This window comes from Labrus bergylta, chromosome 12, assembly GCF_963930695.1.
Source record: "Labrus bergylta chromosome 12, fLabBer1.1, whole genome shotgun sequence".
NCBI lineage: Eukaryota > Metazoa > Chordata > Actinopteri > Labriformes > Labridae > Labrus > Labrus bergylta.
The window spans coordinates 7,366,042-7,384,633 of NC_089206.1; the positions used below are offsets into that span (position 1 = coordinate 7,366,042).

Here is an 18,592-nt window from a genome sequence, read left to right on the forward strand (position 1 = left end):
CAAATACATTCACATCAGAGCATTACACAGACCGTCCTACTTGTAAGGTTTTATTCAATTAAATGAGTTTTCCCCATTTAATTTGTTGAGAAAGAGAGAATTATCTTTATTCTGTTATATTAACGTGTATGCTACATATATACACATCTCTGTAATTAATAAAACATACAATTTCATTAGTTTTGGCTACTGTATAGTACGGTGGCCGGGAAGTGCAAAGCAAAATTACAAAGTGTTAAACATTTTTACAAAATGTGAGACAAATTTACATTTTGAAAAACATTTTTACATTTTATGAAACAACATTACAAAACCAAAAACACTTACCAAGGACCAAACAAATTTACAAGATGTGAAACACTTTTACAATCGCTGAGTCAAATTTACAAGAGGCAGAACACTTTCACCAGTCCCCAAACAAATTTACAAACGACAGAATCTTGACCGAAAGGGGAACGTACCGCGACAAAACAAAACAAACAAAATGACCCCCCTCACTCGATCACTTCTGGGTCACTTCCGACATTTGGTACATTCCCATTTTGTCAAGATTCTGTCTTTTGTAAATTTGTTTCATAAGATGTAAATGTGTTTTTTTTAAGTGTTTTAGTTTTGTAATTTTGTTTTCTAAAAAAGGTCAAAAGGTTTTTCAAAATGTAAATTTGTCTCACATTTGTAATTTTGCTTTGCACTTCCCAGCTAAAATCAAACACATTCACATCAGAGCATTAAACAGACCGTCCTATCTGTAAGGTTTCTTCAATTTAATGAGTTTTCCCCTATTTAATTTGTTGAGAAAGAGAGATTCATCTTTAATCTATTACATTAACGTGTATGCTACATATATACACATCTTTGTAATTAATAAAACATACAATTTAATTGGTTTTGGCTACTATATAGGCGTAATAGTAGTTAAAAACCTTAAAAAAAAAAAAACACACACACACATCCATGTTCGCTGCACTGTCCCTCGGCAACCGTGACGTCACCGTTCGCACCAATCCAAGAGCTCGCAGAGGAGTGACGTTCCTATCGCGAGGATATCACATAAGCTTGGTTGGTTAGCTAGCCTCAAAAAGCTTGACTGTATAGCCCACTGTTTATGTTTTTGTTTCCCCCCCCCCCCGTTTCAAAGCGCTAACAGGACTCCGACTGCTTTTGTGTTATTTTCTTGTCACGTCTGATAAAAGAGATAATCTCCGGAGCTTCTGTGTTTGCACGGTAAGTTGAGTGAGGCGCACACAGTCTGCTAACTAACTAGCTCAGGAGGAAATGGGTTTGTTTTGGAAACCTCGGAGAATTGCTGAATTGTTTTTTTTATTTTATTTTTTACTGTCACTGTTAGGAGCTCACATGTAATTTGACTTCAGAAAACACCACGTGTGTTGTTTAATAATTAATGTGGCTTTTATTTGGGGGGGTTAGAATCGTATGTTCACCATCATTTTGGCTGAATCCTTTTATTTCTATCTCCTCAACGCTGCTCTTCATGTAGGTACAAACTGTGACCGAGCTGTGTCAGTCTTGCTCACGTTTCGCTGTGTCTCCAATGGCTTCTCCAATTTCCAGGATCCCAATGATGAGTTATGCTGAAAAGCCTGAAGACATCACAAAAGAAGAGTGGATGGACAAATTAAACAATGTGCACATACAGAGGGCGGACATGAATCGGCTTATTATGAATTACCTGGTGACAGGTGAGGCATGCAAGCTTTGACCACCCAATGAGCACAAATTGTACAATTCCCAAAAAAAAAAAAAAAAGACAGTTAATTCATAACTCATCATAATTTCTTTATTTCTGTTTATTTTCAAGAGGGATTTAAAGAGGCGGCAGAGAAGTTTCGGATGGAGTCGGGGATCGAGCCAAGTGTGGACCTGGACTCTTTGGATGAAAGGATAAAGATTCGAGAGATGATCCTAAAGGGGCAAATACAGGAAGCTATAGCACTCATTAACAGCTTACACCCAGAGCTGCTAGACACCAATCGTTACTTGTATTTTCATCTGCAGGTACAGTTGCACAGACCTTTTTTTTTTTTTTTTTTTTTTTGTGTGTGTGTATTTAGTGTGAACTTGAAATGAGCTTTTACCAAATGATGCATGTTATTTTTGCGGTAGACAAAATTGACTCTGAGATTTATTGAACATAACAAACTGAAAGAAAGAAAACATCAATCAATCAATCAATCAAGGCCTTGGGCGATATGGACTCATATCTCGATATTGTTTAGCTGAATGGCGATACTCGGTATATATCGATGTGTATTTTATTAACAGTGAAAACACATGGAAAAATAAAGTACCTGTTTGTGAATTTAAAAAGCAATATTATAAAATAAAAATGTTCCTTAAATACAATAAGAGAGAGAGAGAGAGGAGGAGCAGGGTTAAGAGGGACAGACAGTCAGTCATCATCAGTGAGATGAGAAAAAGGCGACCTGGCACCTCTATAACGTTATTTTAATGCAACATAAACTATATCGATATTAACGATATTGTCTTACCCTATATCTTGTTTGAAAATATATCGATATATCTTAAAAACTCAATATATTGCCCAGCCCTAGCGTCAACTCATAACAAGTGTTAAACATGACCTTCTCTTAAAAAAATATTAAGAGTAAGACTGTTTTAATTTATCCAAGTGTGTGACAACTGTTTTTTTAGTGAATAAACGTGTCTCACTGTATCCTCTGTACACAATAACCCAGGATGCCATTTAAAAGGAATGGTCTTTGCAGGTTAGATTGGACCATATTTGAATGAACTTAAGCATTAACTGCTTCTTGTTTTTTTTGCTTTTTTGCAGCAGCAACATTTGATCGAGTTAATCAGGCTAAGGGAGACTGAGTCAGCACTGGAGTTTGCCCAAACGCAACTGGCCGAGCAGGGAGAGGAGAGCCGCGAGTGTCTTACAGAGATGGAGAGAACACTAGCTCTTCTGGCCTTTGACAACCCTGAAGAGTCGCCCTTCGGAGACCTGCTCAACATGATGCAGCGGCAAAAGGTACGCTAGTATTATCTGAGTTCTTAGCATGATTATGAGTGTTCAAAATAATAAGCAAAAACTTAACATTACAAACACAAATTTGCAAAATAAATCTGAAAACATGTTACATACATATGTGTTATAATTGAAATAATAGACTACACATGTTTGCTTTTAATCCCTGGGATGTTACAGTACAACATGCCTCCCTTGTTATCCTTTTTTCATCTGATGCTTTTATATTCTGGTCTGCATCAGGTTAACATGAACTTGCACAAACTGTAAGATTGGAGATCAAGAGACTTAAAGGCTGAATCAATGGTTGAACATTGTTGCAACTCCCATTCTTAACCACCTCCTTTACATGGACCAATGAGGCAATCAAACTACCCTCACCAACAGCAAGTTCTGGCTGCTGTATTTTGCATTGTTTGCATTGGACTGCAAATCAACAAAATTAGTTCTCTTAAAAAAACTGAGAAATGAGAGAGAAGAAGCACCTTTAACATTAACATTACAATGTGATCATTGCGTGAGTGCCATGTAGAACACCTTTAAACGGACTTATTTATTGCACAAATACACAGAGTAGGATACAAGGTAAACATACTGCTGATTCAGGTTCATTTGATTGTCTAATGACACGGAGAAGAACTTCCTGGTACCTGCTCTAGTGCCAACATTCAAAGTTTCCAGCTTGACATTGCAAATGAGCTCTGCCTTTAACGCTGTGTTTGTTGTGTGGCATCGGTTCACATGCTTCATCCTTGTCCCTTTACAAATAAACTTTAAATCAACAAACCATGTTACCAAATGAATTACATAGTTACTCTGACTATACTGATGGCTATTAAAGCACCTTGTGTCCTGAACTGTTCACAAACTACGTTAGTATGTTGTATGTAAGCAGACTGACACCCTTCCCTCCGGTGGTCTCCAGTTGTTCAGTCAGCCATCGGCCACTGCAGATACCGCTGAACATACAGGGCCATGCCACAAAACTGATCGCACCTGCTGCTGTAAAACTGGCAAGCCACGTGGTTGTTTTAGATCTCGGCGCTGCTGCCAAAAGCTCCCAATCACAACATCTTTTTACCTGCATTTCCTTTTTATATTGGAAACTCCTATACCACAATCTCTATGGAGCAATAGAGAGGCTATATCATGAAGAGGGCCGGTCACCGTTCAACAAGGACTAGATGGATAAAGCTGTTGATTGTAGTGGCACGCTGACTGAACATCTGAACCGGGCAAAGTGTTGTGATGTTTTTTGTACCTGAACTAAACGGGTATGATTGCTGAAGGACCAAGCTTGTAGCAACAGGTATATTTATTTTAATACACAGGTGTGGAGTGAGGTGAACCAAGCCGTGCTGGACTATGAAAACAGGGAGTCGACTCCCAAACTGGCTAAACTTCTGAAGTTGCTGCTGTGGGCACAGAATGAACTGGACCAGAAGAAGGTGAAATATCCCAAAATGACTGACCTCAGCACGGGAACCATCGAGGACCCAAAGTGAACGCCCACACAGACAAGAACAACCACCTTCCACGTCCCTCTAATTTATGATCAGTCAGTGACTGTGTGACAACCAGGTAATATATATGTATAAACAGATGCTACATTGTTTTTTCATGTTTCAGTCATGAGAGGGAAGACTTGCATCATTGTGCAATCTGTAAATTGCTGTATTTGCAAATTGAAAGAAATGATTTAGTTTAAAAAAAAAAAAAAGGATCATGGATTCTTACATTGATCTCAGAAATAAAAAAAACACAAATTGCTGTTATATATTTTATCTTTCTGAAGCATAAGCTAGATGTATTATTTATTGTGACCATCATCCCCACAAGACTTTTTTTTTTATTGCCAGAAATAGAGATAATTATATAAATGTTAATACCTGGGCGTATGATGAGTCACAACCAGGGTTTCAGAAGATGGCGGGGGATTTTTTTTCAAATTTAAACAGCAAACACTGTTTTTTTTCTTCTTTTAGTGAAGATATGTTTACATTGATATGACACACTGCAAGAATCAGTAATAATTGTACAATTTCATACATGCAATGTGAGTATTTTTCAATTCAATGGAAATATACACTTTATTAATGTAATATAGCGTTATAATTAATATAATATTTTATGGTTTCATTTGCTATGATGTCCGATGATTTGCTTAAGAAACCACCGCTTGCTTTCTAAACCTGAAAATTGCCTTGTGTGTGAGAGAGAGAAAGAGAGGGGGAGGGGGAGAAATACGTCCTGACTGAGGCTTTGAACTAAGAGTTTAGAGTTCAACTACCTTGGAGTGATTTATGAGCCTGCAGTGAGGAATGCCCACAAAATGCTCCAAATGGACAAGTTTTGGTTTGATGTTACGAGGGGAGAGGATAATATTCTGTGAGTCCCTCGATGAAGGGAGGGTTTCAAAGCTTTGGAAAGGCTGCTCCATTCAAGATATGCTAATGAACGACCGGTCCTTTTAAAGCAACTCCTTTTAGTGCAGAGTCTCATTTTTAAAATCTATTCAGAGTGAAACTGATACTCTTGTTTTTTGGCTCTGTATTATTTAACCACAATGATCAAAAGCATTGACACTTTGAATTTATACAGGCATTTTGAAAAAGGTCACATAACTTGATGTCCATTTTGCCACTTTTGAAAACCGTTAGTATTTTCACTTTAAATGCATGTATAAGTGTATTTTTTTTTTTTTCAATGGGAGAAAATGCACCTGTGTTTATTTTGTTTCATTTGTTTACTTTTATAAAAAACAAAATACAAACCTGCTGCTAGTTGTCCATTCATAATATATTTTTAGTTGGTATTGTCTTTATAGTTGTTGGTAAATCCTGAGTCCCAGAGAGCTCACACCTCTTTTATTATTCAACATTTTTAAAATCTCAGATTTGCAATTATTAAAATAAAACTTTTGTGAACCATACAGACGTATTTTCAATTTATTCAGTATTGATTGTGTTTGAATGCACATTTTAAGGAAATGTCTTTAGGGGTTAAAAAAACAAACCTGAAAATGTTTCAAAACAGTTTTCAAACCATCAAGTGTGTCCTTTGTGGCAACATGCAAATGTTTTGCCGAGTGAAACTGTCATCAAGACCTTGCTGTCAAACTTTCCAATCAGTAGCTGGTTCTAGTTTTGAGTTTTGTTTCAACAAGTCGGACCTGTTTTTCGGCCATCTGCCAGAGGACATGAGGGAAGCGCAGAGTGTTTCTCAGAGCGGGAGAGCTGACAGAGAAGACAGGAGTACTCTCTGAATGGCTGACAGGCAAACATCGAGAGAAGGTAGGAATGGCTGTGAAGAGGAGCCGGAAGACCAGAACCTGTGGCCCAGGTGAGTCAGAATTTATTACTGTAAATGTTATTTATCTTATTTTTACCTCGTTTTATTTGATCTATCTTACCTTATCTCTTTTTTACCTTATTTTGGTTGTATTGCACCGTGGGACGGAGACAAACGCAATTTCGATTCCACTGTATGTCTGGCATATTTTGAAATTGACAATGAAGTTGACTTTGAAAAAAAACAACTTTGAATAGTTTGTGAAAAATGAGGTCATACACCGTCTTGAACTGTGTGTGACTGTGAACAGATTGACTTTAAGTCACCACAGAGTATATTATGTATCACATTATGCCTTTTAATGTAACCAAAGTAAATCTAGTCTGTTTGACTGCCTTGATATAAGATTACTGAGATTATCAAACCATCATACTTCTATAAATTCCTCCTTCAATTTTTTTTATTAATGTCAGACTGTTTGCCCACCAAATTAGTTCAGACTGAGACATCTAAACAGGTAGCCTATAAAATACCCATGAAACAAACAACCTTTGTGATCCTCTCTGGGTCTCCACCAAGAGTTTGGTAGTTTAAGGCTTTACTGTTCCAGGGACTTAATGTTCCTCTGAGGACAGTTTTTGTAAATTATGAACATATTATTATAGACTTTATGTGGCATGGACATCACATTGGACGAACCAGATGCATTGTTTAAATGTTTTAGCAAACATGCTAGGTCTCAACGCCTGTCCACAGGAGGATACAGAATCTGTACATTTCTCTAACTTTCACATTTCTCTTCCAAAACTCCTTAATGCACCTTTAAGACTAAATGCATACTGACAAATTCTACCCCCATAAAACAACTTTGACCTGTTTTTGGTGCAATTTAGCTAAATATTCTTAATTTCCAAAGTAGAAGGAAACTCTTGTGCTTCGTCCACTTCACAAATGGAGATCAGTGCTCTCAGAGAAGGACTTAAGCCGTACAAAGAATATGGACTAAATGAGGAATTTAGCCTCACATGTTTCCTGGAATGTTGTTTATATTGTCTATATGTCTTGTCTCTACAGAGAAATAGTTGTCGTCTTATAAATAATGTGTATATATTGTAAATTTTGTCACATTTGGGATGGGATGCCATATGATTGAGCTACACATGAGCGCTGTCTTAGTTCCAGTATACTCTTTCCTTTCCTCCCACTTTCATCGACCAATAAGTGAGTATTCACTGTGAGCAGGAGTGTATTTACCTTTTTCAAATCTGTACCTGCAGGACACTGTGATTCGTGTGCTCAAATATTTTCTTTGGTTCCTGTCTTGAAGAAGTTTCTACATTTTCATTCTAGGCAGGGTGATCTAGTTTTGTGAGTTTATTGCTCAACTACTTTGTTTCAATGGGATTCCTCGACAACTACAGAATGGATTAGCTTATTTATTTTTTATAAAAAGAAACTAATTGTGTAAACGCAGTTTTATTAACTGATGGCAAAACTTTTCTAGCACTTAGTTTTCCTGATGTGGTTAAGTTTGACCTTTTATAACAGTTTACACTTTGGTAAGTATTATCCAGATGTCACTGAGCTTTTTTCCCTCTTACAGACATGTGGCCCGAAAATGGATCCCAATGTTGTTTATGGGCACCTGTCTCCTCTACTGTGCCAGGATGGCCATGCCAATCTGTGCAGTGTCAATGGCGACCTCCTTTCACTGGAGCAAGATCGACTGCGGGATAGTTCTGGGAGGATTTTTCTGGGGTTACTGTTTCACACAGATCCTGGGGGGACTTGCTAGTGACAAGTAAGTAAAATGAACCAGTGCAGGCTGACTTCACATGACTCTGTTTGAGCCATGAGTAAATATCCTTAACAAAACATTTATCAGTGAGTTGTTTCTAAAGTTTCAGGATATAACTCCAATTGTTTTTTGTTATATAAGAATGGGAGGAGAGCGTGTCCTGTTCATGTCTGCAGCCTCATGGAGTATCATCACGGCTGTGACTCCTCTTCTGGCCAAACTGGGCTCCCACAACCTCGCTTTCATGACTTTGGCCAGATTCCTCATGGGACTTCTCCAGGGTAAGTATTGTACAAATTACAGTCTTGAACCAAGCACTTAAAGGAGTAGTAGAATGCACATGTTCAATTTCTTGCCAAATTCTCAACAAAGAGATTGCAAACCCCAGTAGATGGTCAGTATGGCTTTACATACTTAAAAAGAGGAAACTGCTTGCACCAAAAGACCACCAATGCACCGCTACAGCTCACAGTATCTTTTATATTGATAATTCTGTTTGTCTAACTGTGAAATGGCATGTCATGTTCTTATTAGGGATGCACCGATGCATCAGTTTAACATCTGTATCGGCTCATATCCGTCCTGTTGACTGACAGCGGCAAATAACGCGTCTTGAACTGATGTCGGTCGCCGATGTTTGTGTCGTTTTAATTTAAGGCTGGCATCTAGTACACCCAACTGCTGATTCAGAGACAAACTATGATCTGTGTTCATGGTCAAACATGAGAGAAAATGTTGGCATTGTGTGAGTCTTACACCAAAAGAAGAAAAAAACATCTGCATTGGAATTAGTAATCTAGTTATTTTGAACATCTGTATCAAAATCGGCCCTGTTTTTCCCAACCAGTGCATCCCTACTTCACATGGCTGTTAAATGTTGTTTTATCTCATGCTCGTACCTTGACAAGTCTTTATGCTAAGCTAAGCTAACAAGCCATTTTCTTTAGATGTTTCTTGTATGTGTACACTGTGCAGGAATTAAAGCGGTATCTGAAGTTTCACCTCACTAAGAAATATAAGTGTAGTTCATTTAGGGTGAATTAACATCAAATATTCCCTGAGTTTATCGTGTCCTACGCTGTCCTATAGGTGTATTTTTCCCGTCCTTGACCAGTCTTTGCTCCCAGCGTGTAGTGGAAGGAGAGAGGGGGTTTTTAATGAGCACAATGAACAGTGGAGGCTTGCTTGGGTATGTTGTACACTAACAAACACACACACAAATCATTCCAAATGCTGTTTTAACAAACCATCCGTCTTTTAATTTTTAACTCTTTGTTTGTATTTCAGGACTTTATTAGCTGGTGGGATGGGGTCTCTAATGCTGGACTGGTTTGGCTGGGAGAGCATCTTCTACTGTACTGGTGTCCTGTCTGGACTGTGGGCTCTAATCATCTGGCTGTGTTTCTTAAAAGGTACAGTACATACACACTACATTATTCAGTCACATATCCCTGAATACCCAAGGGACTTTAGCGTGTTGTATCTTTAATAAAAGCCTGGCTAAATCTGGTCTCTATAGCACCACCTAGTTTTTAAGTTGCTTAGTCCATCACTCTGGCCCTGAAAATTCAAAAAAATAAAAATAACTAATCAAGGGAAATATCTAAACTCCTGTAAGTTATATTTTAATTATAAAAAATGTGATAAGTATTCAAGGTTCCCAGAGGATGGATCCTACTGACCTTATAATTCAAATATCTTTTATTGAGCAAGTAAATCGAACATACATTCAACAATATATTTCAAGACTCGTTTTTATAGTTATTACAATTGTGCATGTAACCCTGATGTTATTTGAAGCTCAGATATATTGATAGGCACAGAGGTAATATTTAAATAAGGTAGTTAAGAAATAAAGTGCAATAACATGCAATGTAAAGAACAGAGAAACAAACAGAGTACAAATAATACTAAAATAAAAAATAAAAAACCCACCCACCCAACCCTTACCCCTCACGACCCTTAGAGACCTTCACTCTTCAACCATCTCAGTTGTTGTACAGCGTGTGCTAGGACGAGGACTGTTGTATTCGGCCAGCAGTTGCATGATATGATACAAGGGGTTTCCAGGTTTTATTGAATTGTTGAAGTCTGTCCTACTGACCTTATAGACACAAGTTAAGTTTGTTAGTTCAGGTAAAATATCTTGAACTTTGGACGGGTTGTCATGACAATTAGTATGAATCAAAACTCAAAAAAGACACGCACATACCTAAGAGGGAGCTGGAGCCAAAAAAAACTATATTATAATATATCCTTCAAACGGGAGCTCCGTGGTGTGCGGATGATAGTTGGTATACACATTTATGTCTACCTAAGACTGATTTGTAGAAACTTTAAAGACCATTTTGTTTCCCATGTGGTGCCACCATCAGGTCAAAACAAAATGTTTCCAATAATTTGACCAAATAAAAAAATTACTTTTGATAACAATGCTGTCTGCATTGCATAAGTAAGGTCTTTTACCTGCTTTTTGTAACATAACAATGAGTAAGGTCTTTTTTACCTGCTCTTTCGTAATGTTAACAGACAAAGAGTAAGGTATTTTACCTGCTTTTTGTAAAGTGTCTTGAGATAACACTTTTTATGAGTTGACGCTATACAAAAATAAATTGAATTGAATTGAATAGTATTGAATTGTCTGCCACAGTGGTACTTTCTGCTTAGTAATAATAAGTAACTGTGTAAAACCCTTTCACTGGGAGATTACTTCAATTATATTTTGCATAGCCTTCTTTAGTAATTAATGCAAACTTAATAACTGATCACTGAAGTTCATATTGATAACCCGCTTTGGAGTGAGATGAAGGAAAGTCCCGGGGGAGGGTGAAGATGAAGGGGATAGTTGTGCATCCTTTTGTCATTAAACTCTTTTATTCTCTGTTATTTTACTTGTTCACTGGTCTGTTTGCTGTTATTTAGAGACATGCTTCTCATGCACCTGTGGACATGCATTAGTGGGGCTTCTACACACTGCTAGTGAGCGCATCAGAGCAGTTGGGCAAGAGCGCCTCGGCAGTGCTCGGGAAGTGCTCTGGCACCCCTCTAGTTCCCAACCCAAGTCCCTAAAGACTGAGCTGCTGCCGCTCAAATGACTGCTTCCTTATTAAAACAAAAAATGACAGAAAATAATTGGCCAACGTTTGCATGCTAACTTGTTTAACTAAAGTGTGAACATGGTAAATAAACATCTTGGAATGATTGAAGCATAGCACTGAGTAAACAGCTCATTTTGTTTATGGCCTGACTTGTGTTGTGTTTCTTTATGACATACAGTGTCACACTCTCAGTCATACAACAGTGTAAAATAAATCTGTGTTTGGTTCCAGGTGACGTTGTCCCCAAGCAGAAGGAATCAAGTATTACCTCCCAATGGAGTTTGTCAAGAACACGCTGGCTGAATTATTTTAAGGAGCCAGCCGTCTGGTACGGATAATGTTCTTTATTCCTTCACTCTTTACTCACACACGAGCGTTGGGTTTTCAGTCTGACCTTGTCTCTCTCTCTTGTTTCAAAGGGCCATGATAATTGCTCACATGTGCATTTCCAGCTCAGGATATACTTTACTGTCATGGTTGCCAACATACTTCAAAGAATCATTTCCTCATGCCAAGGTATTTGTTTTCCTCACCCACCTCAGACACCCCCTTTAACATTCACTGCTGACACGCCACACTTTAGACAGCGTCACATCATTTTAAATGCTTTTGGAAAATTGTTTGATTTAATTGAAGTGAACGTGTTTATTCTTGCAGGGATGGGTGTATAATGTAATCCCGTGGCTTGTTGCAATCCCATCATCATTCTGTGGGGGATATTTATCAGATTTTTTCATCAAGGAAGGTATTAAACATCGTATTGTTTCTTTATGCTAAAGTCTGTAACTGAACCTGCTCTATAAAAAGGTGTTACATTCTTGTGTCCCCCCCCCCCCCCCCCTGCAGGATATGGCGTAGCAACTGTGAGAAAGATAATGCAGGTAAGTGAGGAAATACTGCAGTGTGTTAGTGTTTACTAGTCGTGTGAAGTGACTGTGTTGAGGGAAAGGTTTGTCTGCTCAGGTTTTCGTCTTGGAATTTGTGTTATGTGTTTCGAACACGAAGTCACATGCCTTAACGCCTCCCCGGGGCAGAAGAGTACTGGGTGTCATAGTAACAATATGAGCCATGGAAGTGAACGCCTTTTGCAGAAAAAGAGGAAACTTGCTCACAGTTATACGTTGTTAATAGTGTAAACAAATCGCATTTTAGGTTGGACTAAGTTCTCTTGGAAAAAAATTAATGAAAGCTTTTCTCAAAACAAACTCCAGTCCTGTGTTTTGGTTTTGTGGCTGCACTTCTGTTTAAATGTCTCATCTGCATGTCTTTCCCTCCTCAGTCCTTTGCCATGGGCTTATCCAGTATGTTTATTGTGCTTCTTTCTGGAGCTGTATCATTTCCCTCGGCTGTGGTTTTCGTCTCTGCTGCTATGGGGTTAACCACCTTCAACTGCGGGTATGTTGGATTATCTAAAAAAAGATTCTCTCTGTCGATTGAAACTGTGTCATTGGTTTGAAAGCTCTGTTTGAGAGTGCTGTAAAACTAAGACGAAATTTAAAGGAAGAATGTGCGACATTTTACACATAAATACAGCAGAAGTCAAGTTTATCTACTGTAAATGTCTCTGAGTCATGACCGCCTACAATGAATGAGAAGCAGGAGTCCCACCAGCTGTATTGTTGTCGGAGCCGTGTTTACATCGTGTTTACATGCAGAGGCGCTGCTTGTCAACAGGCAAAGCAGGCAGCTGCTTGGGGCCCCAGACCAGTAAGGGGGGGGGGGGCGGGGGGGGAAGCGATCAGACCTATAAACAAGGTGAAACTAACAGTCTGTTTATCAGCTCACATGTGTTGAAATTTAAAGATCTAGTTGATTTAAAAACATCAGTAGTCATGTTGAAAACCAGAAATAGATCATAACCTGAAAGTTGTTTGTGCTTAGATCTAATGAGGAGGATCAGAGACGGAAATGTCATCTTAAAAGTCAATTTACACTACGTTAAAAAAAAAAGTGTATTTCAGTAAATGCAGTGAAACTGTGGAATCTTCTGGTGAATGACTTAAAATGCAGCTCAAATATAATTCAGTTTAAAAGAATGTATAAAGAAAAAGTTATGGGAAATGATTAGCAAATCTATCTCTGCGATGATTGTTTTGGATTGTTTCTGTAGGTATTATTGAAGAAAAAGAAAACAACGGGTTAGCCACCTGATTCTGTTTCAACAGTAACTTGTGTTATTAAGAAAGGAGCAGATATTATATCTTCTTCCTGCTCCTGTTTGTTCATGGACAGCATATTGAAGTATAGAAATGTAGAAATGTGCAAATAAATCAAATATGAATGAATGAAATTAACTCTGAACATTTACTCTAGTACTTTTAAGTCATTGCACTCCTCTTGTATATTTCCATTTTCTTTGTATTTGTGCTCTGAGGCTAATTCTGTACTTTTTCTGACGATGACTAACGTTTTCAGCTTTTTTTAAGATCTTAATTTAATTTTGAATATTGCTCAAGCACATGTAGATAGCTCATTTTGTTGGGGATTATTTTACACAGCAGATTAAAACACATTTGGTGCTGTAGTTTGAGTTAACAGCAGCGGGACAGTGCATGCAGGTGACAGTGTGTTAGTTATAGCAACAGAGTGGCTCACTTGCATGTTTTTCATACTTTTGGGACAACGATGGAGCTGTGCGGCGAGGAGGAATAATATTTGATGCATTGTATAGATTACAGATAAGTTTCATTGTTGAATTTAATCCTTTTCCTGAGATTTAAATGACAGAATATCACCCGCTCAAAGCTTTGTCTACTGCCTTATTTTTTTCACTGGTTGGAATTTATTAATACAGAGCTGTTCTTGTTGAATTAGCTGTGGCTAATTAGCTCACTAGCTGCTGTGTATTTCAGAGGTGTGGCTGTGAACGTGCAGGATCTCACGCCATCATGTGCTGGTGCTATCTATGGTGAGTTGTTAGCAGCCTAAATGTTCATTTTCTTTAAACTAATGCTAATCTCAATGTTCGTTTAAAGACTTTTCATCAATGTTCTTTTTCTGCGACAGGTTTTATGAATATGATGGGTGCTTTTGGAGGTATGTATCTGCTGAGTTTATTGGTTTATTTTATCTGTATAAAGTGAAATGTCTTCCACTTAAAAAAAAGTAAATTCTAAGTTTTTGGCACGGATCTGAAACCCCTCTCTTCTTTGTTGTGTGCTGCTTAGGGCTGCTGATGGTCTCTTTGTCAGGTTACCTGATTGAGGTCACTTTGTCGTGGACCTGGATGTTCTCCTTCATCACTCTGGTGAACGCCACAGGCCTCGTGATCTACCTCATCTTCGGAGAAGCTCGTCGTGTCGACCTGGAAGGTCACAGCAAGCTGATAGTGATTTGACTCTGAGATTCAGTTTCAAACACCAGAATGAGAGATCACAATCTTTTTGGGGTCAGAAAAGGACGCAGCAAAGATATTGTGTTCACTGCCAGTCACTCTGATTACACTATGTGCTACATGGTTTGTACATATATTTATAAATGAAGAAATGTTTCGAGAAAGAAAATCCTAAAAATGTTTACATTAATTGATACTACCTGCGTTGAATACGCCCTGCTGGTGACTTTTTGGAACATGTCAAAAAAGGAATTACAGGGTCGCTGATGGCGCAGTGGTTAGTGCGCGCGTCCCATATATGGAGGCTGGAGTCCTGCAGGCGGGCAGCCCAGGTTCGAATCCAACCTGTTGCTCCTTTCCCGCATGTCATTCCCCACTCTCTCTCCCTGATTTACAACCCTATCCACTGTCCTGTCTCTGCAATAAAGGCATGAAAAAGCCTTTAAAAAATATATATATTGCAACTAGTCGGGCACGTTGAGACAGAACATTTAAAATCTGTCAGCGTAGTGTAGCAGACTTTACTCACTTCAGCCTCGAGTCAGTTTCAACCAGTAAAAAGTGTAAAAAGGCAGCTTTATTTTGTCTAAAAAAAAGGCAACAAATGAAAAGAACAAAGAACATAGTGTGTTATAGTTGTTAGTGTGTCCAGCTCTCAGTATTTTTCTGAGTTCCCTTTAATATATGTGGTTCTTGTTATCCATCCCTACGGGTCCTGAAATAATACTTTCTTTCTTTTTGTATTTTTTTCTATTGCAAGTTTAACTGAAACAGGAGTAAATTGTTTTTATTGGGTAATGTTTTCCCCTCCAGACTTCATGCTCTCGTGAGTATTTAATATGCACCAGAAGCTGACTAAGACAACTTTGTGAAACAGTGTGACACAGGGGTGTGTCTTCTGGTTAGTTGTACACTGATCAGCTGTATCTGTAAAGATTTGTGTTTTATTTGCTATCGACCAACGTGTTCAAATCAGAGTGTCCTGACGAACAGTTTACTTAAACTGACAGGTCACTTGTCTTATAAATAATTGAATTATAAAAACAGCTCAGGTTGATGCACTTTAAAGTACATTATGAACACATATTTATTTAGTTACGCACAACTTTTAAGGTGTTGTTGGTGTTGAATAATTGAGCTTCAGTGTTTATTGAGAGTCTCACTTTTGTACATGTACGAGTGTTTGTGATGAATCTAAAGGATCATGAAAAACCTGCTTTTCCTTCTAATAATACTCTGTTTGATAAGAAATATTTTCTCCATGTTTATTTCCATTTTTCTTGATAATTATTTGCTTGAGTTCGTTGGTGCTAAATCACACTGTACTGCAAATCTATGGCACATACACTTCATTCATTTCTCAGTTATATCCTCAACTCTCCATAATTTATTCAGAGTAAAACGCTCTGTTACCAAATTCATAAGGAGGAGCAGATCATTTTACACTAATCATCTTTCAAACAGACATTATATGTCAGCAATGAATGCTGGGAAATGTAATCAAACTAATCAAACAGCAGTGTTAATATCAAGGTCTGAGGTCAAACCTGCACTGAACATCAGACAGCTTAAGATTGTGTTCTCATGGATGTTTAACTAGACTTGTGTGTACTAAGTGTTAATTAATCAAAAATGATTTAAAAGAGATTTATCTACAGTCAGAGGGTATTTATTCATTTTGTTAAAAATATTGAAACTTTTTTTTTCTTCTGACAAAACATAAAAAGGTTAACGAGGCGCCACCTAGTGGTTTGAGCTTTTTGACTATAAACTAAGAAAGTCAAGATACAGATGAGGAATAGGATTTTAAATAAGAATTGTGGAAATAAATTAACCAAATATTCATCATTAAAAGATCCACAGGGGTGAACGACAATAGGAAGGAAGGTGCAAACAATGATCCAAAAATATGCCTATATGAAGCTTCACATTCCTGATTTAAACACAGTACACTCTCTTCAAGACTGGTATGAACTTTGTCTTTATCCCAATACAATGCTGACTCAAGTGACATCACGTGAGGCTTTTTTTTTTGTTTGTTAGATGTAGCCGCGGTTTCACATTTACAGGCAGCAAACCCAACACCTGGAAACAGACCCGGGAGGGCATCTTCATCTTCCGTTAAGTTAAAATGGTTGTTGCACAGAATTCACCCCTTAATTAGACTATTAAAGTCTTAATTAGACTATTAAAGTCTCGTTAAACTGACAGAAAGAGGCTATTATTTCTATCCTCGTAGAGCTGACATGGTCCGGTTTCAGCACCCCGGTCAGCGCATCAGAAAACCCGGGGAGGTTTTTTTTTTTTTTTTGTCGGCGTATTGGGGGAAAAAAAAAAACGCAACAAAGATACATGAACCCATATTAATCTGGTCTGCTTTAATGCGAGGCAGCTTTTCAGCGTTTTAACGTCGAAGAATGGATCTACTACGTCATGACGTTTTTGCTTTAGCCTATGAGAAGCGGGGATGAGAGATGCACGCAGATCGGCACGGGAAGCCTTTGATGTAGAAAAATGTCTCATATGCAGAAAGACAAAAAAAAAAAAAAAAAGACATGAATAGCCTTTCGGGTGAATTCATCCTGGAGGTCTTTTTTATCTCTCGTGGAAAACAAACCCCTGACTGAGTGGACATGAACACCGGGGCCTGTCCGCCTCTTTCCACCGATGATGCCAGGCTCTGTGGACGGTTATTGTTTGAGTCACACAACAACGCAGGATGTTTCCAGCGGAGGAGAGCCGGAGGTAATGAAGGCACGCAGCTGACTTCAGGATCTGGACATTTATTTACGGCGTAAGAAGAGGAGCTTCATTAGGTGATGACAAGAAGAAAAAAAAAAGGACGAGAAGATTTTTTTTTATTATTATGATACAGGATAAATTCGCATTCTTAATGTGTAATTGATGTTAAGAGCAATTGTTTAACTGGTGTAACATTACATTAGAAGCGATTTCATGGCGTAAATGGCGTCCAGGCCTTTGTTGACATGTATTTAATTCTTTTTCTATGTATGTTTCTTGGTTACATTCTCACAAAGCTCCAACTTCCTCTCGATAAAAGCTGGATTCCCACTCCTCGTGTTCACGGCGGACCTTGATTTATTAGCCATACAATTAAGGCACGCGGTGAATGCCAAGAGAGGAATCACACACACACACACACACACACACACACACACACACACACACACACACACTGAAACACACGTCCTGCATCACTGATGGAGAGATTTAAAACATCTGCAGAAAAAGGAGAGAGGAGGAGGAGGAGGAGAACACCTGGCTGGACTCACAGGAACAAAGGCTGCAATGAACACAATCTGTTGTTGTGATGTTTGCACATGCAGGGAGCTCACAGTCTGCTACCTGATGAGCTCAACTATATGTTTGTGATACTCGAATTTCTATTTTGGTGAGACAATATATTAAAGCTGCAATTTAGTCAAGAATAAGTAATTGACAATCGGTTTACAGGGTGCAAGATGATGGCTAATGCTGAAATATAAATACATCAAACAGGAAATTCCTTAAAAAAATATTAAAGATTTTTATATTTGTGTCGTAGCCTAATTGTGATTTTCATGCAAAGAATCCAAATATCTTCACGTTTCTGCTAACCCTTAAATAAATGTGCTGCTTTTCGTTTACTGTATATCAAAACACACTGGATTTCATTTCAGTTTTTGACTGTTGAACAGACTAAATAAGTAATATAGAGCTACCACCTTCATTCTGTCCAATTGGCATCAGTCTTTTTATTTTCATTTCCAAACCTAATGGATGATTTTTTTTTTTTTAAAACACACAAAGTTAGATTAACTGGTTATAAAAATCCCAGTTACTTTGATAGCTGCAGTCCCTAAGAGCACTTTAGTTTCCTTACAGTCTTACTAACAGCCCAAAACCAAAAGAAATTCAGTTAACTGAAATTAAAAACAGAGAAAACCTTCTATTGTGAAGTTTGTCCATTCTGGGCTACTGTAGAAACAAATCAATGGACTTCTTAGTATGAGGTTTTGCTCCCTCTGTGGATGTAGAGAGCTCATTCTAAGAGATAAAAA

General features: G+C 38.0%; 2 protein-coding genes across 3 annotated transcripts; both read left to right on the top strand.

Annotated features, from left to right (window-relative positions):
• The first annotated feature begins 1,069 nt into the window (after nucleotides 1-1,069).
• On the top strand, nucleotides 1,070-5,942 carry LOC109986288 (glucose-induced degradation protein 8-B homolog). 2 transcript variants are annotated; one of them, XM_020636904.3, is made up of 5 exons: nucleotides 1,070-1,224; nucleotides 1,573-1,700; nucleotides 1,820-2,016; nucleotides 2,816-3,013; nucleotides 4,342-5,942. In XM_020636904.3, exons 2-5 carry the CDS (start codon nucleotides 1,580-1,582, stop codon nucleotides 4,513-4,515), a joined length of 690 nt encoding a protein of 229 aa, XP_020492560.2. In that variant the 5' UTR covers nucleotides 1,070-1,224; nucleotides 1,573-1,579; the 3' UTR covers nucleotides 4,516-5,942. The 2 variants fall into 2 exon arrangements, with proteins under 2 accessions (XP_020492560.2, XP_020492554.3); XM_020636898.3 differs by having other exon boundaries at nucleotides 1,079-1,224; nucleotides 1,499-1,700.
• A 249-nt stretch (nucleotides 5,943-6,191) lies between these two features.
• Nucleotides 6,192-16,105, top strand: LOC109985453 (voltage-gated purine nucleotide uniporter SLC17A9-like). The gene is made up of 13 exons (XM_020635798.3): nucleotides 6,192-6,352; nucleotides 7,905-8,102; nucleotides 8,241-8,380; nucleotides 9,189-9,288; nucleotides 9,387-9,511; nucleotides 11,429-11,525; nucleotides 11,617-11,713; nucleotides 11,855-11,942; nucleotides 12,044-12,078; nucleotides 12,477-12,592; nucleotides 14,050-14,105; nucleotides 14,204-14,233; nucleotides 14,365-16,105. The coding sequence occupies exons 1-13, from the start codon at nucleotides 6,276-6,278 to the stop codon at nucleotides 14,532-14,534; spliced, it is 1,329 nt and encodes a 442-aa protein (XP_020491454.2). The 5' UTR covers nucleotides 6,192-6,275; the 3' UTR covers nucleotides 14,535-16,105.
• The last annotated feature ends 2,487 nt before the right edge of the window (nucleotides 16,106-18,592 follow it).